The sequence below is a fragment of the Anastrepha obliqua genome, chromosome 4 (genome assembly GCF_027943255.1).
Source record: "Anastrepha obliqua isolate idAnaObli1 chromosome 4, idAnaObli1_1.0, whole genome shotgun sequence".
Classification (NCBI taxonomy): domain Eukaryota; kingdom Metazoa; phylum Arthropoda; class Insecta; order Diptera; family Tephritidae; genus Anastrepha; species Anastrepha obliqua.
The window spans coordinates 21,177,334-21,201,738 of NC_072895.1; the positions used below are offsets into that span (position 1 = coordinate 21,177,334).

Here is a 24,405-nt window from a genome sequence, read left to right on the forward strand (position 1 = left end):
CTTGCGAGGGTTCAAAATAGCTCGGTGCACAGTTTTCTCTCTCGGACAAGCTGGCATTTATATGTGGTCGTAAAGCTCACACTGCATATTGATCCACCGGCTGCGATATTGATACGGCATGAGAGTTGCGAGAAAATTCACGGAAAAAGTCAAGTAGTTTATATTCGCGACTACTACTATTTCATTTAGACATTTGGTGCTTCTGGGTATGCAGTTACAGATGCACGACTATACTCAATCTTGGCTCATGCGCTAGACCTACATATTTCGTTTAAGGGGACCACCTAAAGTAAGCAGCGCCTGTTCATCAGGAGGCGCGCCTATAAGCGTAGGAATCCTTTAAAATCTATTTGAAGCAAAGTCTCGTATGGGCGGTCTGATTAACCAGACTGACTTACTGTATACGAAACTTAGATTCATCACTACGAAGCAGGATTCTATAAGTGGCACAAAAAAGTGTGAGTATCACCTAAAAAGTTACCCATGCCCTAGATTTGAGATGAGAAAAGATTTTTGGACCTTTGCGGCGACGGCCAACATCGTGGGCGATGGAACAAAGATCCAGCGGCTCCGTTGGCTAGGTCATGTCGTCCGAATGGATACAAATGCTCTGGCTCTGAAAGTATTCGATGCGGTACCAGCTGTGGTGGTAGCAAAGGAACAGGAAGGCCTCCTCTGAGTTGGAAAGATCAGGTAAAGAAGAACTTGGTTAGCACGAGAAAGAAATGACTGGCGTGTTTTCTTATACTCGGACAAAATCGCTTAAGCTACTATCGCGGCAATTAAGAAGAAGAATTTCCGTTATGCTCAAGTAGTCCATATGCCAACTTAATAGACCTTGACAATTACGGAAATATGTGCATAGAACATTAAAATTTGTATGCTTAAAATTTATACGAAAAGAGCAATCAATCATATCCGCAACAAAAGCGAAAATATACGAAACTGCGCGTTCGTCTATCCGACAATGATATTAAATTTAATAATTGGCTGTTAGCATCGTGGAATGGAATCGGCTCAGAAAAGTTAGGAGAACCTTTTCTTTTTATTCTGCAAACTTTTGGCTTACTTTGATATACAACTATTACTTACTTATAATTGCAATCAAATCCTCTTTTGCAATCTGAAAATTAAAAAAAAAAAAAACAGAAATCGAATCTTTCTCTCAGTTTTTTCATTTGAGATCTGCTTTTTAGCATGCAAAATTTTCTCTCTTCAACTGACTCTGGGGAAACTACGCTACGTATATACATTGCGCTCTTTGGGCGTGTTTACGAACATAAATACAACAATTTTCTTCACACATACTCAGATGATATTGAGAAGAAATTTTCTAATGTAAAATCTAAGATTTTCACGGCGCTTTTCGCGTGCTTGCTGCGGCGTCCCTTTGCTCGCTGGCTGATGTAGCTGATCGGAGCGGACAGTTGTGTTCGTGCCGTGGTGTTGTTGAGAACGTTTTTTTCATGTCCGTGTTGTGCGTTGTCTTATGCGTTTAAATGCGTTTTGTGCGTAATGTTGTGCAGCATCTACATAAATAAATAAATTAAATTAAAAAGTCACACACACGCACGCAATTGCAAAAACACCTACTGTATCAGAATAGAACATCGAAATACGTATTGAATTATACTCAATCAATGCAAACGATGTTACCGGCAGCTGCATCAAAGTTAAATTCGTATAAGCGCGAGCGTTTTATAAATTTTAAATAAAAAAATTTTCTATTTTCTTTTTGTAATTATATTCGTTTCTAATCGAAATTGTGTGGAAATTCGAGGAAGTGGTACATTTTTATTAGTAATGCAAAATGAATTAAATTTTTTTGTACTTTTCTATAACAGAAAAAAAAAAAATAAAAATAAAAATTGTTCAATAGGAAAAAGAATTAAAAGAAAAATTGTTCAATATTGCGCAATAAGCAAAATTTGCGCCTTCTATTCGATATAAAATTACAAAAATTCGCATAATCGCATAGTTGGCATATGCGTTCTTATGTAATGTGTGCTAAAAAACAACAAAATTTAAAAATTGAAATACACAGGATGCACTTCCGTCGATCCTTATAAAACGATCGAACTTTTGATCGGTCACATGAAAACACGTTTTGCGCTGACTTTTATTGTATTTTATTCTTGCATACAAGCATACTCACCTGCGTATGGTACATATGTATGTACTCATATTCGCATATGTTGTTGAGGCGATTTATTTTTATATGCGACCTCAAAAGTCTAATCGCCAGAGCCAACCCACACCACCCCTCGCACTCGAATCCATTATTTGAAGAATCTTTTGCACCTGTAATGTAAATAAATTTGTGAGATCTAAAAATGCAATAGCGAAACCGATGGATGACTGCGCGAATACGACGATTTACGTAGAATAGCTAATAAAAACATTTTTAGCCTTTATTTTATGTTTACCGTTGTTGTGTGTGCCCATTCCGCTCACTTGCCAGCCATAGTACAATACATAAATATTTCGATTTCGGGCGAATACTTAAAAATAAAAATCTTACATTGCAATAATAAATTTATAAAAGAAAACTATTTTAAAAAATGAGAGTGTTTTTGCAGCAACAGTAAAAACTGAAAACTGTGGCAGCTGTCAAACGATGCTACTGTAAAAAGTGACAAAAAAAACAAAACGAAAAGAATTTTGTAATATTTTTAAACACATTATCATGGACGAATAACGAGCGGACGGACGGACTGCGTGTTTGGCAAAAAATACTCGTACTTTACGAAATTTCATATTCGTCTTTTTTCTTGTTGTTGTTTTGTGCGTATGTAAACCGTTAGTCACTGAAATTCCTGCTAAGTATGTAAAGTACTTTTACTCAATTCAACGGAAAATAAATTACTGAGGTCTATGTTGTTCGTTGTTTAGTTGAGTTTGTAGGTCAAGAGATGGCCCGACATAAACTGAATGCTTCCGTAGGCTTACCAGAGGTCCGCTGAACTCTGTCACTTTAGCGAACTAAGAATAGATATATAATTGGCGCTTACGCTTTTTTTATTTTTTGATGGGTAAGGTAGGGTTCAAAATACCTTCGCACCTACAGCGACCATCGTCAACTGCATCGAATGGTGTAGCCACTCAAGTAATCCCTCCTTCTTTTCTGGGGGGGACTTCTTTCCCGGAACTTCTTCTTCTTAATTGGAATACTTTCAGAACCGGAGCTTTTATATCCATTCGGACAACATGGCCCATCCGACGTAGCCGCTGGACGGATCTTTATTCGCTGCGCTATGTCTATGTTGTCGTAAAGCTCATACAGTTCATCGTTCCATCGCCTGGGATATTCGCCGTTTCCAACGTGCAAAGGTCCAAAAACCTTGCGTAGAATCTTTCTCTCAAACACTAGAAGCAAGCGTCGCTTCATCGGATGTTGCCATCGTCCACGCTTCTGCGCCATACGTTAGTACGTGCATGATGAGAGCATTGTAGAGTGTTAGTTTTGTTAGTCCAAAGTAGCACTTGTTGGCAAGAGAGATTCTACGTTGGATTTCTAGGCTGACATTCTTCCCCGAACTACTTTATGTATTCCTCCGAGAGAGCCCATAACGACGTCCATGAAATAGACCAAAACTATTCCCCACGTCTGGGTACACCATATTTGTAGCCAGCTTTATGCTACAGGCTCGTCTTCTAATGTCTCCGTCTGCAGTTCTAAGCCGACTCCGAACTGCAAATGGTTTTTATGAGGAGGTTTTTCATTGCAGAAATACACACGGAGGTTTGCTTGCCAAGGGGCGACCGCTATTAGAATAAACTTTTTCTATTATTTGATGCTTTGACGAACAGGATCAATATTTTTGACATGTTTTTTTTTTTGCCCACTCTGGAACCGCTTTCGCAATACTTCAGAGTGACGTTTCATCTTCCTCATTGCAAAGGTCTATCTATGTCTTTGTGCCTGCGTCCAGGCCCCGCTTTTTTATATGGAGAATTCTCTCCGCGTAACCACTGATAATCTCCCACGTTTCCTCGCTACTTAGCATCTTGTCCATTACATTTTTAGTGGTTATGTGACCGACTGCATTCTCCAGCATTTGACGTTCTTGTTGCCAACGAATGCATTGGGCAAATGTGTGTTCAGCGTCATCTTGGGCAACATCCCTGTATATGCATGTGGGTGTTCGTATTTTGACTTTTTATTGATAGCCCAATCCAAGATTGATCTAAAAGAAATTGTTGTTCCTCTGGGGAACTCGAAGCTTTGTAGTTGCCCTTCACTGGGTCGCCTGAATCTGAGTATGTCTTCTCAAATTTTGCGAACAACGTACAAATGTTGCTAGTTATATTAGGAGGAAAAGAAATTAATTTTTTTTTTAAATAATCGTAGGAAAATGTTCTCTTTTTAATGCCACTTTTTTTTTGTCGATATGAATTTTGAAAGCCGCTCTGACTTTCTGAGTGCATTTATGGAAAAATATGTCAAACTTTGCAATGGAAACGTCAGAAGTGCCTGCTCAAGGCCGGACATATAAGGTTGTCAAAAAAGTCTTGCGGTATTTCCGCAAGCTTGTCTTTGCAAGCGCGTAGTTCTAGTTGTATTCGTCGCATCGGTTCACGCTAGAGCTTTTTGGAAAGCTCTTTTCACGTGCTAACACGTGTTTGATTAATTGTTGTTTGCTTTTAGTCGTTCTTGAGTTATACCGTCGCAAACATGGAGCAAAATAAAGAGAATATACGGCATATTTTACAGTACTACCTCGATAAAGGCAAAAATGCATCTCATGTTGCCAATAAAATTTGTGCAGTTTATGGACCCGATACAGTTTCCATTTCCACCGCACAACGATGGTTTCAACGTTTTCGTTCTGGTGCAGAGGTGATCGAAGATGCGCCACTGTCCGGAAGGCCTGTCGTCAAAAATTGCGATAAAATCGCTGAATTGATCAAAAGAGACCGGCATAGTAGCAGCCGTAGCATCAGCCAAGAGCTCGGCATGAGTCATCAAACCGTTATAAACCATTTGAAGAAGCTTGGATTCAAAAAGAAGCTCGATGTATGGGTGCCACACGCCTTGACGCAAAAAAACATTTTTGCCCGTATGGATGCATGCGAATCGCTTCTGAATCGCAACAAAATCGACCCGTTTTTGAAGCGGATGGTGACTGGCGATGAAAAGTGGGTCACTTACGACAACGTGAAGCCCAAACGGTCGTGGTCGAAAAGCGGTGAAGCTGCCCAGACGGTGGCCAAGCCTGGATTGACGGCCAGGAAGGTTCTTCTGTGTGTTTGATGCGATTGGCAGGGAATCATCTACTATGAGCTGCTCCCCTATGGCCAAACGCTCAATTCGGACCTGTACTGCCAACAACTGGACCGCTTGAATGCAGCACTCATGCAGAAGAGGTCATCTTTGATCAACAGAGGCCGAATTGTCTTCCATCAGGACAACGCCAGGCCACACACATCTTTGGTGACGCGCCAGAAGCTCCGGGAGCTCGGATGGGAGGTTCTTTTGCATTCACCGTATAGTCCGGATCTCGCACCAAGTGATTACCACCTATTTCTGTCCATGGCGAACGAGCTTGGTAGTCGGAAGTTGTCCTCAAGAGAGTCCTGTGAAAATCGGCTCTCCGAGTTTTTTGACAATAGGGAAGCGAGCTTCTATAAGAGGGGCATTATGAAGTTGGCATCTCGTTGGGAACTCGTCATCGAACAAAACGACGCATATTTGACTTAAATCGCATTATTATAACCAATTTATGAACAATTGAAAATTCAATAAAAATACCGCAAGACTTTTTTGACAACCTTATATAAATAGCCACCCTCATACAAACATTCGCTGTTCGATGTTTTTGGTTTTGTTGTGCTGTTACACAGCCAATGAGGCGTCACTTGGAGTGTTTGAGAGGAAGTTTCTGCGGTTTTTTGATCTTTGCACGTTAGCAACTTCGAGTATCGTAGAGGATGGAACAATGAGCTGTATGAGCTTTACGACGACATAGACATGGCGCAGCAAATGAAGATCCAGTGACTACGTTGGCTGGGTCATGTCTTCCGAATGGATACAAATGCTCTGACTCTGAAAGTATTCGATGCGGTACCAGCTGTGGTGGTAGTAAAGGAAGAGGAAGGCCTACTCTGCGTTGGAAAGATCAGGTGGAGAAGGACTTGGCTTCACTTGGTGTGTCCAACTGGCGACGGTTAGCAAGAGAAAGAAACGGTTATCTCGCCAATTAACAAGGAGAAGAAGTAAACTGAAGGTTTTTTTTCCTCCTTGTTCACTCCTCTCGGCAGCATAGGGCCTTGACAAGACATTTGTCTTGCGTTGGTAACGATAATCTATTTGATTTCTGACAGGGTAGGTGATTAGCCTGCCGCTACAACTGGAGGTACTGTGACGCCTAATTTGGCCGGTGTTTCTTACTTTGTTGCGCATACTCATAGATTTACGAGCAAGCCACCCGTATAGATTTTCAATAATATTGAGATCTGGGCAATACGATGCCCATGCTAAAGTTTCAAGGTTTTGAAATGCAATCCAATGTCCATACTTGACGTGTGTACAGGTGCATTATCTTGTTAACGAACCCAATTCAAGCTCCAAATGTTTCACGAATCTCGCGAAAAGATGATTCCAACAGAGCTTTATAGCTGTTTTCCGTCATTTAGAAGTCAACAATTTTCAATTCGAACGCGCCATAGTACGATATTGCTCCGCTTACCATAACACCACCTTTTCACGGCTGTGATGTCGACTGCAGATCCTTTCCTACTTTCTTAAGTCATGGAAATATGTAGTAATTGTATCCATCCGGCCCAGCCAGATTGAACTACTTTTCGTCACCACTAAATACTACTATTTCCATTCACGTCCTGTGGTCTTTTGCAAATGCAAGGCGGCGTTCTTTACTCAAAGTTGGTTTGTTTTTTGTAATTTTTTATGGTTCAAATGCGGCGCTTTTAGAACAGCCCTTCGAGCGGTGGATTTGCTGACTGCAACATTTGCCATTTCTTTAATTTTCGCTATTGGAAGGGTGGAGGTTGGTCCTTAGGATTGGATTTTGCGAGTTTCTTTCGTTAAAACAGCCAGTGCTGTCTTTGTAGTTCTTACCATAGGAGGCACCTTCTTTCACGCAAAGATCTTAAAGGTTTGGACTTCGACCAATCTTTTTGGCAATTTGGCGTTTTGAAAGTTCCACTGAGGTCAAGATATCGATTTGTTCTTTTTCGCGACCAGGAGATCAAGTACGGCTGCATTAATAAACATTTTTTTCCATTTTTTCATAAAAATTAGTGCCCCTAATCAAGTGAACCGGACTGTATTATATCTTGAAAACTGTTAAGCGTCTCCCTTTCTTCATATTCATAAAATTTTTACGCCAGAAATGGTAGGTTATAATTTTTTTCGTAAACTAATGTTTTCGATATGTACAAATCAAAAAGAATATAAAAACAATTCTAGCATCGGCATCTGTGTAATTTCCAGTCATTATCTACATTAGTTGTGATTTATCTGATACCAAATATTTCAAATGAAAATAAGTTACTTTAAACGCAATAAATGTGTGTTCGAAAACGATTTGATAGACGTGTAACGCAACGTCATTATTTGTGAGTGAAAACATTCAATGCAAAAAAGAAAAACAAAAAAAAAAGTTAGTAAAACAACGCAGTTATTGGTTGACTAAAGCAACACAGTCGCAGTTCCACACACAAATGCGCTTTTGCCGGTGATCTTTTGTCATCTGAAATGAGTGATGCCGGTGAGCCGCCTCGCAAAACGCCGCCCACGGCAACCGTTGACCGCGACGACAAACAAAGTGCGGCAGGCGTTAGTGATTCGCAAGAATTTCGGCATGAACAACGGCGGCCTCAAGCCACAACAAGCGGCGCCACTGGAACCACTCAGCCACCGCAGCCACATGAATTGACCGCAGAGTGGACAGTACGCGCCCAGCTAACATTCGCCCGCGCCGGTGAGAAAGTACAACGCGAATTCAGCTCAAACGATCCTGTTAATCCTGTGCGCGTGGTATACAAGTGGTCCACATTTGATTCGCCCGTGCCGCCGGATGATGACGTTGATATTGACGATTCTTCGTCGTCGACACTGCACAAACGAAATTCATTCGCTAGCCGGGGCTCACGTCAATCCACACCGCTAAAGGTGAGCGAGTACACATGTCTGCGTACATATATACAATACAAACACACACACAAACATACCTACATATGCACATTGTTTGTATTCACAGACCGCACAACACACTCGACGGTGGCACCAACAGCCTCACGAAAGCTTCCGTTCGACAACCTCTTCAACCAATGCTGATTTGGGTGGCGGCGATTCCGCATTTAGTGGTTCGAATGCTTCTAAACAACGCCAACGACCCTATCAGCGCCAACCGCAAACCGCAAGTGGCGGTCCGAATGGTGCTGGCGCTGCAACGGGTGCACTCTATGGTACGCGTTGCCGCAGTACCTGTAATATAGTCGTCTCAGCCGTTGCAGACTTCTTACCCGCGGATGCAGCATCTAGCGCAGCTTTTGCCTCAGCGGCAAATGAAGACTTTGCGAGCAGTGGAGCAGGAGGAGGAGGAGGAAGAGGGAGAGCGACGACGCACGTAACGGCTACGGCTGCGGACTTTATACCCGAGAAAGAGGCTGATCCATTCGTATTCAATACAACGGCGTCGTACACTGTTTTACCTCAAAGGGTAATTGAAAGGGCAACGCCTTCAAGGTATCCAAAGAGTTGCTGAGGAGTAATTACTGTAGTTGCAGGCTTTTTATGTTTTTTATTTTTTTCACTGAATACCTTCTATAACACAGTGCGACAGTAAAAGTTATCCAGGAAAAGATTCATATGCACCAGAAACTATATATTTTATTTAGCAAAGCTGCACACTTAGTTTTTCATTTCCTCATCAATTAAATTTTTTAAAGGGCTTGAAAATTTCAAAGCACAAAATTAAAAAAAAAAAATAGTTTTAATCCTACATTGAACAACTTTAAAATGTTATATCCATAAATCGATAGAAAATTAAATTTTATTAAGCTACCTGGAAGCTCAAGCCATTAGCTTTAATAGAATTATGTTAAATTCACGTCCAAAGTCGAAAAAACCAGTCTGGCCAGACTCGGATGTTCAACGGAGGGTTAAATACTTATACTCGCTTCATGAGATCAATATATGTAGATATCTAACGAAAGAGGATATATAGCGAGGGAGAATTAACATTTTTCTGATAGCCAACCCGCGCTCAAGGCTCTGACGACGTCCAAACTAATCAACTTCTGTAAGAGGGGAGATCAAATCTCTTGGGTGTACAGGTAACATTTCTCTGATCTGGGTTCCAGCACATAGGCACATAGAGGGAAATGAAATTACTAGTGAGCTTGCCAAGAAGGGGACTGAATTGGTTTCAGAGACTTCCTGCCCGGTCATTGGCATCCCCTGATTGTTGTTAAAGAGGAATTGCAGAAATTATTTCTCAAAAAAGCGCAGATGGAGCTCCATTTCTTCATGTGCTATTTCGAAAACCTTGTGGCCCCAGTACAATAGACGGAGGACTCAGAAAGTCCTGGGGTCTTCACGCTATTCAATTTCCCTACTCGTAGCTGTGTTTACCGGTCATTGGACAATTGGCACACGCGCGGAAAATTTAGGTTTACCTTAAATAGTTTACCCCATTGCAGAAGCTGTGGGGGGAGCTTTCAGAGAAGAAGGCTGCACTTTCTTTGTGAGTGTCCGGGTTTGGCAGCTAGACGATTAGGGTCACTGGGTCCTAAATTTCTTCAACTGCCTGGGGCAGTGCCCCGATCCAAATTCCATCAACAGCTCTTGCTGGCTGTAGATAACTGAGCTTTTGAGGTCTCATAATGATATCAAAACGGTGTAGTTGATGTTGTGGTTGTTGTAGCAGCATAAACATTTCCCATGCATATACGAAGAATGCTGCTGAAGTGACAGCCCTTGGCCGATATAAATCCGGGTCGTTCCGGTTACGTAGAACCGACTGTCGTGGGGACGTGTCGGTGCTTTAGTGCTAATTGTGGAGTGCCAGAGTGGTACTTCAACCGTTTCACCTGCCTACCTACCTACTTAAACTCACTTCATGATACCAATTTGGATGTCAAACGAGAGAGGATATATGCAGCTTTAAAAAAAAAGTTTTTCTTTTACTTTTCTTGAAACGAACCTTTGAAAATTACATCTTTAAATATCTTTAAAATTTCCCAGTATACAATTCACCGTATGCAATAAAGTTAAGGTTGTTCCCTATGAAATTTTCCAGTTATTTAAAAAAATCTGAGTTACAAAAATATGCAGTTTCATGCATTAAACGAATTTTTCCTGAATAACAAAAATATCAGACTTTTGTCGCACGGTGTAACCTGTAAACTGACTGCAGATATACATAGTTTTTTATTCTAATCAGTGGGTGGCATACGCGCTTTTGCCATCCATCGATTTACTTAAGAGCAGCAACACGCGTGTTTGTGTGCATTTTTAATCTCCACGCTGTCTAAGCGAATCTCACACTTTTGCATATTGGAACTCACCACCCCGTTTCGTATATAATTAATTATACGCTCAGTTCGTTCAGCAATCACTTGAAGACAATAAATGATTATTGGACTTTGTTTTTGTCTGTTTGGTGTTTTTTTTTTTGTTTTTTTTTTTTTGTTTTTTTTTTTTTAACAATTTCGCAATGCTATTTTTAAATTTCGCCTCATTGGCAAAACGTGCCCACAAAAATTGGCTCGCTTGTTGGTACGAGAGAATACTTATCCACTGAACTGATGATGATTTTGCACTTACGTGGGGAGTTCATTCGCATTTGGCACAAAAAGTAAAGACAATAGTTTCATATGAGTCGTAGTATAGTTTTAATTCGAGGAAATGCTGTCGTTTCGTGTTGTAATTTGTGAAAGTATGAACATCTCAATGATTACAATTTTTGTGTACGAGTAAGAAGTTGCTCCTCAACCACTCTGCGTTACCGTAATTCCTAGTTTTGTTTTTGTTTAAAATCTATTTTATGTTATGGGTTGTTGCTTTCTAATTGGTTAGTCTATTGATTCTACAATATCTACCGGCTCGAAGGATTTTGCCGCTTTAGGCAAAGTATTAGCACTCCGCGATGCTTTCTCACAGACAAGCGATACGGAAACTAAATACTTTGAAGAGCGTGAACGTGAATATGAACGGCGTCGCTTTGCCAATAGTCGTAGTCCGATTGATCGGCGAACTGTGCAGCAACAACAGCAACAGTCACAGAAAGAACGTAAGTCATATGAGCAGCGTCGTGCCACAGCGGAAGGATTACTTCAGGCGCCTAGCAGCCATCTCAGTGGCGATTCTTATGTGGACGAGGCACACTCATTTATGGTAAGTTGTTACGCTCGTTGCTTGCCAGAGAGCGACTAGCATAGACTAATGAAAGAAACAACAATAGACGCCTTCGATTCGCTACTTCTCTTTTCACTATATTCGGGCTCTGATCGCTGGACGAAAAATTTGCTTGTGAAAGTAACAATAAAGTTATCGAGCAAGAGTCGTCGCCTGCGAGTATGTTATATTATACATCATAAAACTGGTATAACTCACTATTTTCAGTGCTGCCAAATTGCTTTTCGGATGTTTGGCAAGTCTGGCAAGTTTGATAAGTTCTCGTTCATACAGCGAAACTTTTGCTGCTTGTCGCGTGCACGCACGGCAGCTTCGTTACTTGCAGTTATTTAGTTTTTAGTCTACAGCCAAAAACAACATTGAGAAGAGCGAGAACGTAAAGAGGTTAAAAGACCACGAGTATCACAAGTGACAAGTTGAAGCAACAAATATTTCCCACATGAACGCGATCTTAACCCCGATTTACACAGGGAAACATTTGGAAGAGAAATATTTTGTTCGTGGGAGAAGAACGAACGAGGAAGAGAGAGGGGTTTTCGTTTCCTCTATTGCTCCTCCTTCCTTCTCGCTTCTTATTTGTATTGTCAAACTAAAAGAAGTAAACGCCAAAAGCAACGAATGTTGCCTAAAACAATATGACTCGTGTGACCGCGAATGAAACATCAAACAAAAATTTCTAGTGACTCCCTTCCAGATGTCTCTATGTGTAAACTCGGAGCTTACTAAACTCCCTAAGCGCTTCCAAACAAATATAATTTCGGGTAGTTCTTTTCCAGTGCTACCCAAATATTTTTATTTATACCAGTTGCTTCACCTATGCGCTACTCGTTAACGCACGGCGAATCGAAGGCATCTATTGAAAGCATCGCACTCATACACATGCATACATAGATTGTTATATACATATAGCTACGTATGTGTATGTGTGGCTAAATCAAAAGTTGTGCCTAAGTAGAGATGGGGTTACGAGCGTAGTTATTTGAAAGGCAAAGATGTGAGATGTGGGGCAAAGGGACCGTATTCGTAAAATGCCATGAGTATAGTTTAAAAAAAAAAAACCAAAAAAAAAATATACAGATCTCATCTCAAGTTAACCTACAAGTTGATCTAGTACAGGGCCCAGGGCCCGTGGAAGCTAAACTAACCTAACTCTTAATAAATTTGTAATGCCACCTGTAGGTGGTGTTGCCCATACCAAAAACAGAAAGGCGAGTAAAAAGTAAAGCAAATGAAATGGTCGGAAATCCTTTAAATTTCCTGTAAATTGCTTATAATGTTGAACAAAAAAGTGATGAAAAGTTTTAGCACGAAAAATATTGTAAAAAAAAAAGAAGTGACTCCATTACGCGAAGCTTTATCGCTAACAGAGATTAGGATCTCATTGATTCTTGAGTGTATCGAGAAACTGTTTCTATTAGGAACGCACTATCGCATCCGGCTAATTTGGGTCCCAGGAGACAGGAGTTTAACTGGGAACGAAGTAGCGCACGCATTGGCGAGAGAGGCTGCGGCCTCGACATTAATAGAACCCGAGCCTTTCATTGCTATGGGACAACACACCATCAAGAAGAAGCTTAGGAGTGAAGAGTGTAAGGAGTGGACGTTTGCTGGTACCAAACTATAAGGCTGCTTTAGACGAAATCTTTATTGGGAGGGTGAAATTGGGGGGTTTAAAAGACTCATAACTCTCCCAGGGTTAAACTGAGAATGCTGAGGGGCTTTCTCGCAGTCCACTGCAGACGGCGTAGTCATCTGCATATAATCGGGCTATGACCCACTGATTCTTGTCGCTTCTGGGAACAATCGCGGGAGACTCCAAAGACAAAAGACCATAAGGTTGAAGTGCAAACCTCGCAGAAATCTATCTGACTATCTTAATTATGCGGCTAGGTATTCAACTCGTTCAGAGTTATATTTAATTTATATCGCTATGTGTCTTGAAAGAAGTATTGCTAGATTCTAGACATTTATTGTCTACTTGGCTCTTCAAATAAATTGTAATAGCTGTATCGTTGCAGGTTAATTCTTAAACCAAAGAGCTGGGGGGTCAATTTGGTCGGCAAGGCACTGAAGTTGTCTGGTAGCTCGTTTCTCCCATGCGTAGAGTTGGGTCTAGGCCCTATTTAGGGCTAAATATAGAAGCGAACTAGCTGATTTTAGTATTCGTAAGTTGTCAAAACGCGTAAACAATAGTTGCCCTATTCGCTATGGCAACCCTGTCGATGAAAACAAAATTACGATCTTGGCATTGTAGCAGTTTACTCCAACTACTCCCAGACATGCGTAACGTATGCGTAACTAACTTATCTCAAAAACCCTTCTTCTTTTCTAACTGTTGATATTTTTTTGCGAATATTTGGCAATTGAAAATAAATTAATTTCATTTTTTCCTACCTTTGAAAGAGAGAGGGTTTTGGTTCTCAGCCAGTAACTTGTAAGAATCAAATTAAAACCAATGACAGAACGGATTTACTCTGAAAACATTCAGTTTTTTTTTTTTGTTTTGTTTAATATATATTTTCCTGTACCCCTCTCTACTTAGGAAAACGCAACTAACGAAATATAATTTTTTTATTATTTGCATTATTAAAAAATGTGTTTACTTTGAATTTATGAATCCATCCAGCCTTCGTTTTTAACATCCCCATCGCATACATTCAAATCTGCCTCAATGTCGCGGATACCAACAGTGCCGGAACAGACACGCTACCAACAGCAACAACACGCACTCGCCTCCAAACAAAAGTCGAGTTCTAGTGAACCATTGAAAAAACCACGCACTGTGCACATCGATGTGTACTGCACTGGTTCTGAAGATGAGGAAGAGGAAGGTGAAGGAGAAGACGAGGGCGATCATGCTGATGCTGATGCCGAGGCATCGGCAAGTTCGAATGCCTCGAACGATGATGATGAAGATGCAAGTAAACATCATGATTTGGAGTCAACTTCCACACCACAGACCGTATTTGATAACGAACAACTTCTACTCAAACATAAACGCATCACCGGACAAACACTTCCACGCCGTCTGCAACAACCGCCACTATCAGCGGAACCAGTCGCGCCGCCGCATACCAAACAACAATCACAGCATGTCGCCGATCTACATCTCGGACATGCCATCACCAAATCCAGCACTGCTGAGGAGGTATCCGAATCTAAGCAGTTACTCTTTCGCAAACACATTGGCGATCAACGCGCCGCAAAATTGGCAGCACTTCGTCAAAAGTACATGCGCCAACCCAGTGACGATGCCATCAGTTCCAACTATCCGAACTCGTCTCGTTCGACGGTGCGTGATGCCACTTGCAGCAGCATTGCCTCAAGTGTTGTCACCTCATCCCAAGCTGAATATGCAGCCGATTCCTCCTGGAAGGAGGCTGAGGATCAAGAAGAAATGTATTCTTTGGCAAAATCGGATAGTTTCGAATATGAAAACACAACCGATCGTTTGCGTATCAAGCAAATGGAGTGCTTCTGGTCACGCACATCTTCTACGGAAGAGCCGCCAAGTGGACAACACCAAACGTTAGCAGGTTCACCAGTGCGCGGGCATATGCAGTCACCTTTCTTACAACCGATATCCGAAGTGAGCTCGCAAGGTAACTCACCGTTTGCCACGCCCGTTTCGCGCCACAATACATTACCAACTGAATCTGAGAACTTTTCCGAGACGTCTGACATCTATTACACATACCCCGGTGCAACGGCAACGGCTTTTGGTGCACAACGTACTTCACCTGCATACTTGCAGCAAACATCACATTTCCCACGAAATCGTCCCGGGTTTTTGCAGTTTTTCGGTCCATCTACGTCGCCAAGTCTTCCGCAGCAAAGGCATGTTTCCTTACAATCGCCATCACATGAAATGCCACCAACTACAACAGCTGCAGACGTGGTAGTTTCGCCACCGCATGCGCAATTGCTTTATACAGACTACCAACCACGCTTGCAACGGTGGAAAAGCGAGACGCGCGATAATCTTTCAACACACGGTACTTCTTCGCCAGCAGATCGAAGCAGTTGTGCTTCACCACTAGCAGTGGCCGGTGAGATTTCGCCATTATTTCAAAAAAGCGGCAGTGAAGCTCCTCCAACCACCACTTCAGCTGCGACGTTCCATCAGTCGCCAATGATTGCGCGACGTTTCGAAATGAAGCATGCGAGTCCCGCTGTAAGCGAAGCTTCCACCACCTACGCCGGTTATACTGTGGAGCATTTGCAAAAGGCAAAAAAGTTTGGTGCGGTAGTTAGTACGGCGCGAAAGCCAGGTCATCACGTGGGTCCCACCAAGAACCCTAACTGTTCTTGTGAAAGCTGTCAGCGTTGGCTTGCGGAACGTTTTCAGGTGCGGAGTCGTGCTTTTTCGCTGGGAGAGCGACCAATTCTGCGACGTGCTAGTAAAGGGAACATATGATGAGCTGTGAAGCTTGAATGAATACACTGCCATGCCTTAAAATAAGGTTTAGTCTTAACCGAACTTGATTATCTATCCAATATGAAAATGCATTTATGTGACATAAATGAAAATACGATTAGGTCTGGATGTAATGTCGTTTCTTTCTCTGTACAATAGTTAAGAAGAATTTTTAACAAACTTCACATGCAACCTAAATACACCACATATCCACTAATATTTACTGAAACCGAGATTATTAATATTTTGATTGAGTGTATCCATACATTAAAGTAAAATACTTACGATACTAATATTTGTGTAATTGCTAAGAAAATATGGAGAGACTTATTTACTTATAAACAAAATGTTCCTCAATTTCCACAGCTGAACTATAAAAGTACCAAATAAAATCTGTATATAAAATGTGTAGTGTGAATATTTTTATATTTCAGGAGTAGACCACCCACCCCCACTTGATTTGAAAAATGTATTTAGCTGAAATGGAATGGGATTGTGGATAAACGGCATTTTCCAAGTACTCAGGCTGTATAGCTAATTGTACTTGGGACCTAGAGAGGGGATTTAAAGATTAGCTAATGATAGGAGGATAGTAATCTTAGCAGTTAAAGTAATGACATTGCCGATGAATTGACGAACTGCGGATGAGCGTTTACCCCACAGGAATCAGAGCCAATAATCAGAATCAGTTCTACAAAAATCATGAATGGACCCGCGATTATGTATGCAATTTACCTGAAGAGCGATGGTTCACTCTAGAACGCTGCAAAGCCGCAAAGTGTTTTGTGACAAGCCCGGAAAGAAACGGACGGACTTTCTTCTAAAACTTGGTAGAAAAGACGTTCGGTTGATGATCGGTATTATTACAGCATACAACCCATGGGATCAGCATGTGATCACCATTGAAATCATTAAGAACCCGATTTTACCTATCTTGCTTCGGGGAAGCGAATAGCGCTGAGTATTTTCTCTGTGAGTGTCTTGCCTTTGCTAGAGCAAGGCTCGGCATTTTGGATTCCGATGTCAAGATAATGAGTAAAGTTCTTGCTCCCAAACTGGAGGACATTTTTAGATTTGCCAAAGAATCTGGAAAGTTCTCACAGGACTAACTGCGTATTTCGATCTCTGTTTCTATTCTGCCCTATCCCTTTCTCTCTATCACTTCTCTTCTTTCCTCCTTGACCGTCACCCCTTTTACTTTCCAGAGTTTCGAATACAATGGGCTTTTTAGCCTGAGTGTTTTAGTAGTTACCATTCTCTCGGTGCTTCTTGGCTCGCTTTTTTTCAATCTTAGTAAAGGGTTTTCCAATAAGAGGTTGTATTTTGATATTCAAAGAAAAATGCTATTTTTTAATATAAATGATCGGATGTTTTTTTCATTATAAAGAGGAAGGTATGCCGTTAATAGTGGAAAATAACATGAGGCAAATGACTCTGAACTTCGGGCAGATCTCTCTATCCGCAAACTGGAGTCTGAGGTTCGTGGCAGGGCAATCTTTTCAAGTAGGCAGGATTGGAATGCGGGCAAATCTGCACCGAAGCTGTTACGTCTGTCCTCACTGACGGCTCCAAGATCGAATCGAGAGTCGGAGCAGAGATTTTGTCCAAATCAGCCAATTTATCTATTCTCTTAAAGTTGCCGAATACTGCTAGTGTTTTTCAGGCAGAAGTCTTTGCGATCCTGCAGACATGCAAAATGCTTAGGGAACGTGGAAGTAATTGAGACAGTTTTACCGATAGTCAAGCCGCGATCAAGGATCTAACGACTCCATCATACAGATCCAAACTAGTCAACTCCTGTAAGATACACTGTGAGTTAAATGGTAATCCTAGCTTCTCCGCGTGTGACCCGATTGTCCAATGATCGGTAAGCACAGCTATAAGTTTGGAAGTTTAAAGGCGTGACATCTCCGGGACTTTATGAGTCCTCCGTCTGCTGTACTGGGGCAGAAATCGCACAAGACGAAATGAGGCTCCATCCTTTCTGCGCTTTCCTGAGAAATAAGTTGTGCAATTCCCCTTTAACAGCAGTCAAGAGGATGCCGATGACCGGCTAGGAGGTACCTGAGACCAATTCAGTCGATCTCTTCCTGGCATGCTCATCAGTAATTTCATTTCCCTCTATGTTCCTATGTCCTGGAACCCAGATCAGAGAAATGTTACCTGCACATCCAACACATCCAAGTCATTTGATCTCGTCCTTACAGGAGCTGACTAGTTTGGATTTGCCCAATGGCGACGTTAGAGCCTTTGTCGCGGGTTGACTATCATAGAAAATGTTAATGTCTCCCTCGTCCTCCTCCCTGTTCAAATATTTTTTTTTCTTGATGCGCGGGGCCCCTACGAGATGCGATATACCTTATAGATAATCCTGCCCTGAATTTGGCTACTCTGTAGTCTGGCCCAGTACGCCATCTAAAGATAGTGGAAGAGTTTCTTCGCATTGGTGACCCTACTTTCGGGGATGTTTCTATGATCAGGAACCACTATTAAGTCTTCGGAGAACTGTCTGCAGGGGCAGTATGTAATATATATCAGACCGATTATCTGGAAATATTATAATGACCACTCCCAGTGTTACCAAATACTCCTGCTTTATCGCGAAGCGAGTCGGAGGAAACTCCCAGCCTCACATCTGCGTTCCGTATTGGAGTCGTCATTGTCATAATCTTAGAGTTTCTCTCTTTCAAAAAAACTCTAATTTCCGTTATTTGTATTTTTATTTGGTTATTTTTAATTTTTGCAATTGATATTTTTTCTCGTTCAGGAGCACTTTTGGGCTTCATATAAAATATGAAAATACATACAAATTTGTTTGATTTTTAGGGCTGAATTATAACTTGCACTGACAAGTGGTTCCAAACCCATCCATTTCAAGGTAAACCAATCCAAAAACGTTAATTTATTTATATTAATGGAATTGTTTATTTACCAAATTCAATATGTAATTTATTTCCCTTTCTCTTCGTCGTGGTAACAGGCAAACATACGCCTTAGTGAGTCATCGCGTAAACTGGATCTTCTTCGGCACTCACTTGATTTGCGGCGTCTGGAATTACCAGTAGATTCTCCAGCCGCCCATCAACTAAAATCAGAGCTCCAGTCGGTTCAGCAGGCTTCGTCGCCAATTCCAGTCACCTATACGTCGTTGCAGCCCTTTCATGGCGGTCTGCTAGGCGGCAAGCCATACCAACAAGTCTCCTCTTTAGGGCGTTGCGCCAGCGTATCGGGCAAGCTGGAAGTGCGGCTGATGGGTTGTCAGGATTTGCTCGAAGATGTGCCTGGACGTTCAAGGCGCGACAAGGACAACAATTCCAGTCCTGGTGATTTGCGCAGCTTCGTCAAAGGCGTCACGTCGCGTAGCAGCTCGAAGAGTTATTCAGTCAAAGACGAAACATCGTCGGAAATAATGGCAGTCATAAAGTTGGATAACATAACGGTGGCGCAAACATCTTGGAAGCCCTGTTCGCAACAAGCCTGGGATCAGCGCTTCTCCATCGATCTAGACCGTTCACGTGAATTGGAGATTGGCGTCTACTGGCACGACTGGCGTTCGCTGTGCGCCGTGAAATTCTTGAGATTAGAAGAATTCATCGACGATGTACGACACGGCATGGCATTGCAGTTGGAGCCGCAGGGTCTGCTCTTTGCCGAAATCAAATTCCTGAATCCGATGATATCGCAAAAGCCAAAACTACGACGCCAACGCATGATCTTCAACAAGCAGCAGGTAAAGAATATACCACGTGCCAAGCAAATGAACATCAATGTTGCCACCTGGGGACGTTTGCTGAAACGCAATACACCTTCTAGCTCACATCTGGCCACTGAAGGTACAACACGTGGCAATTCACGCGACAGTGAGTCACCAATTTCACGTTCACCATCGTCTGGCACTATTGATGCCGAACCGGAGCCGTATTCACCAGGAATGCAAGCACGAAATTTGGAATATGACCCTGATGCAGGCATACACGAACACGTCGAAACACCTGGCGAGTGTCCAGATCCAGAAGTGAGCGGTTTGAGTGGCATGCGGCCACTGTCGATGCAGGGTATTGCAGTGCTGCCACCGGAAGTGCCTTCACAACCTCCACAACAGTCTCTACAACAACAGCAGCAGCAACAGCATTTGTCTACGAAAAACAATAATTTGCATTTGCAGATCGCCGGAAAGCATGGCTCAGTGGCGACCACTGAAACGACTGGGCTATCAATGGGCTCACGGCCCACTTCGAAGTTGCCGACACCTACACAGATACAGCCGCCACCTGTGCCGGTCACTGCGCCACCAAAACTCGATCCGGAGGTAAGTGCTAGATTACAAATAAGAAGATTCATAGAAAACATAGAAAATTACGTCGTCATCAATTACAAAGGTGATTTCATTGTAGTTATTGATTTGGCATATTTGTTTTTAGTTGTTATTGTAATTTGTTAGTATTTTAAATTTTGCTAAGTTCAACCAATTTAGAGTGTTGATGATTTGTAAAAACCTTTGCCTTATTCAGTGGAATTGGTGTTTGTTGTTGCTCTCTTAATAGGCTATTGTAAATATCTAAACGTATCAAGTACATTTGTAAATGTAACGGTGTTGGCATACTGTTGGTGCAAAACAAAATTTATATTTTTTAACACTTTAACCAAATTTACCAAAATTAAATTTCAAATTAATATCTACAGTTTTGTGCAGACATTTGCAGTGTATTTACGAGCTATACCTATAGGGCTTAGCTATAAAAATTTATTTTAGGTATTTTTTCCCTGTGGGATTCGAATATTTATAGTCCAGATTAGTTAGACAACTATAAATAAATTTGGCTTAAATTTAATTTTCATGTATAGGTAAATATTATTTGTGCGAACTTTGGAATAACTTTTCCGAAATGCAAAAATTTTAGGTACTAAATTAAGTATAATAAGATTAGCTATTTTTCGAATGCGTTCACACAGCCTCAGACGAGCATTTATTTTATGGAAGAAGGCTGGCGATAGCTTTTAGTTGCATGCCTCATAAAAAAATTACCATTCCCATTTCAGATCGGTTTTGTATTTGTATTTACCTCACTCATTTCATGTAAAGTATATTCATAAAGGCAAGCTTGAAAATCATGGTTAAACATTAGAAGGTTGTATAGATAATATCCGCACTATGCGCCCGAAGACGACCAACTAAAATTATTATAAATAAAAAATAAAAAAAAAAATAAAAAAAAAAAATAAATAAATATAAAAAACAAAAACATAGTAAATAAATATAAAGACCTAAACAAAACAAAAAAAATTAATAAGTGAATTTAAAAAACAAACAAAAAAACACAAATAAATATAAAAAGCCAAAAATAAATAAATAATTAATATAAAAAAAATAAATAAAAATAAAAAACTAAAAAAATAAATATTAAAAAAAACAACCTGCCTCCTGATAACAGGATGCTTAAGTACAACACCTACTAAGGCTCTAAATACGTTGCTTCACTTGTTCCCTTGTCACGATCTGGCTGGCAAAGCGATTGCAGCGAAAGCAGCGACACGCATGACTGCTATATCGAAATGGAATAAGTATCTTGGCCATTCGGCCATACTGAACAGGAACACTGTTATCTCTTCCGACATAGACTATCATGTAAGTCTTCCATCACCACCCTTGCTATTCTCCTGTTTACTCCCAACTAGGGAAGAATGGAAGACAAATCTTACCGAAATCGATGACTCTCTGATTATATATACAGATGGTTCAAAACAAGACGGCAAAGATTCGGAATCTTTTCCAATTCCCCTCACATCAATCTATCATTTAGATTACCCGACTACTGTAGTGTATTCTAAGCGGAAGTATGCGCTATCTGGTATGCTGCGAAAACTATCTTAGAAAAGAGAATATCACTAGAGGATATCCGCTTTTTCACTGACAGTCAAGCGGCCGTTCGAGCACTCAGCTCATCTTATACCCACTCAGATGTGGTTCGACCCTGCTCTTATCTCTTAACGAGATAACTGTTCAGAATTCTGTCCAAGTTATCTGGATACCGGGTCACAGTGGATTCGAAGGTAACTGCAAAGCTGATGAGCTCGCGAGAGCTGGAGCTGCGCAATCAAATGTTAGGAACTTACCCACAATCCACATTCCGCTCTCAACATGTAAAATGATCATTGATCGAGAATTTCACGGCATTGCTGATCGGAGGTGGCGAGTGGAAACTACTTGCGTTACGACCAGACAAATCTGGCCATCCTACAATCTGAAACAGACGAAAACCCTTATAAGTCTTTCGAAACACGAACTAAGGCATATAATATCTCTTATCATCGGCCACTGCCTTTTGGACACTCACGCACGACGGCTCGGGGTTCCTCAAAACGACCTGTGCAGATACTGCGAGGACGAAGATGAGGAAGTATCGAGCAGACATTTGCTGTGCAGTTGTCTCGGTCTAGCCAGAAGTCGACTCGCTCATCTAGGCTCTCCAACAATTGACAATCTTTCAGTACTCTCGGACCTGAAAATCGAATCTCTCATCAAATTCTCGAAACGAATCAATATTTTGGACCAAAATTTATAATAAAAATCTCGGTTAGGTGGGGAAATCATGCAATATAATGAGCGGTCTATGTGGCACATGCGGGGTCACCCTTAAACCAACCAACCAACCAAAAAAAAAAAACAAATAATAATAATAAATACAAAAAGCCAAAAAAAAATAGTAAATATAAAAACAAAAAAGAAAAAAAACAATAAATATAAAAAACAAAAAACATAAATAATAAATATGAAAACAAAAAAATAAGAAATAAATATAAAAACAAAAAGAAAAAGAAATAAATATAAAAGTAAAAAAAAAAGAAATAAATATAAAAGTAAAAAAATAATAAATAAATGTAAGGAACAAAAAATAAATAAATATAAAAATCAAAAACAAAGGAAAAACTAAAAAAAAATAAATAAATATAAAGAACAATAAAAAATACATATAAAGAACAAAAAAAAATAATATATAACTATAAAAAGCAAAAGAAAAAAATAATAATACTATAAATAAATGTAAAAAAATATAAAATATAAAATTAAAAACTAAAAAATATATAAGAATCAATAAAACAAAATATAAAAGCCAAAAAATAAAATAAATATACAAATTAAAAACAAAAAAAAATAAATAAATATAAAGAACGAAAAACAATAAATATTAATAAATATAAAAACAAAATAATATGTATAAAAAAAATAAATAAATATAAAAATCAAAAAACAAATTAATTAATTAATTAAAATAAAAAAAAAATAAAAAAGACCAGAAAGCGCCAAACGTCTTTGGTGACAATGAAAACTCTTTACCATTTTATAGATTTTTCTAAACAATCTAGCATGAGGAGACAAGCGAAAAAATGTATATTTAATTGCTTAAAACATAGTTCTCCATTAGCATTTCAAGTGAAATTAGCTATCTAAATCCATATAAAATTCTTGGTCGTGAAATAGCCTGAAATTTCGCAATAATTTCGCGTCAAAGTTGTGCTCTGTTCAGGCTGTGAAGAAGCTCGCAACATATTGCCAAAATGTTGCTAGCAACACTTTTTCACCGTTCAATTTGTATTTCCCATTTTAAAAACGCGTGAAAAGTGACAGTTCATCGAATTTAAAAGTTGTGTTCAAACTGAAATTCAACAAAAATTGTAAAAATCTGCCCAGAAAGTAGATTTGCTCAAAATATTGTAAACTTTTTTTTATATTACCACAACCCTTTACTTTAATAGTGAACTGCGTAAATAGAAGAAAAAGAATCAAACAGGAAATTAGCGACCTTTCTTAGTAAAACTTAGTAGGAAGAACTTGAAAGTACTGGTGGTTGTAATCACAGGGCACAACGCCTGTTGTCAGCATGTGGCGTCTACAATGGGAATCATTGACGATCCAATATGATGCCTATCCTGTCGTGAGAATGAGGACATTTCAGAGGATTCGTTGTCCTCTAACTTGCCATCCGAACACTTTTTTTGCTGGAGCTTCAGCATCAATACGCTCGACATGGCCTAGCCAACGTAAGCGCCGAATATTGATGCGCTTAACTATGCCCCCATCATCGTATAGCTTCTACAGCTCTTGATTCATTCCGCGGTAGGAGTTATCGCCAATACGAAGAGGGCCGAAGATTTTCCGAAGTATCTTCCTCTCGAAGACGCCAAGAGCGGTTGCATCAGTCTGCGACACAACCCATGCTTTAGTGTCAAAGAGTAGCACCGGTAAGATGAGCGTCTTACAGAGGTCTTTTCTAGTGTTAGTTTTGTCGGGGGGGAGAGGTATCTGCTACAAATTTACTTACTAAAACCATATTAACACCTATTAGCAAGCGTGATTGGTCGACTTATCTCCAGGCTGATATTTTCGGTTGGTGGGATTGTCACTCTCAATATCAAAAGTATAATTGTCCGCTGAAACACTGGATCCTAAACGCCGTGTATGGTTTCTAGTGCACAGCATTTACATATTTATATTTTACATTCGTCTTGCACTCTTTAACCGCCAAACCCAGAGACCTACTTTAGTTGCAGAGATAAAATAACAGCTTATACTAAATATGAAACAACATCAAGACGCACCCCACAA

At 40.4% G+C, this 24,405-nt stretch overlaps 2 protein-coding genes across 10 annotated transcripts in view; both read left to right on the forward strand.

The window, feature by feature from the left end:
* The window catches only part of LOC129244756 (serine/threonine-protein kinase N), a 155,607-nt gene that overhangs the window by 106,575 nt on the left and 24,627 nt on the right, over positions 1–24,405 (forward strand). For all 8 annotated transcript variants that reach the window (XM_054882574.1, XM_054882572.1, XM_054882578.1 and 5 more), the window contains one exon: positions 18,781–20,109. In XM_054882574.1, the coding sequence (XP_054738549.1) occupies positions 18,781–20,109 (1,329 nt within the window). The remainder of the gene's footprint in view (positions 1–18,780; positions 20,110–24,405) is intronic.
* Positions 1,529–16,211, forward strand: LOC129244757 (uncharacterized). Of its 2 annotated transcripts, none has more exons than XM_054882580.1 (5): positions 1,529–1,800; positions 7,470–8,134; positions 8,223–8,684; positions 11,045–11,362; positions 14,010–16,211. In XM_054882580.1, exons 2-5 carry the CDS (start codon positions 7,718–7,720, stop codon positions 15,798–15,800), a joined length of 2,988 nt encoding a protein of 995 aa, XP_054738555.1. In that variant the 5' UTR covers positions 1,529–1,800; positions 7,470–7,717; the 3' UTR covers positions 15,801–16,211. The 2 variants fall into 2 exon arrangements, with proteins under 2 accessions (XP_054738555.1, XP_054738554.1); XM_054882579.1 differs by having other exon boundaries at positions 1,529–1,786.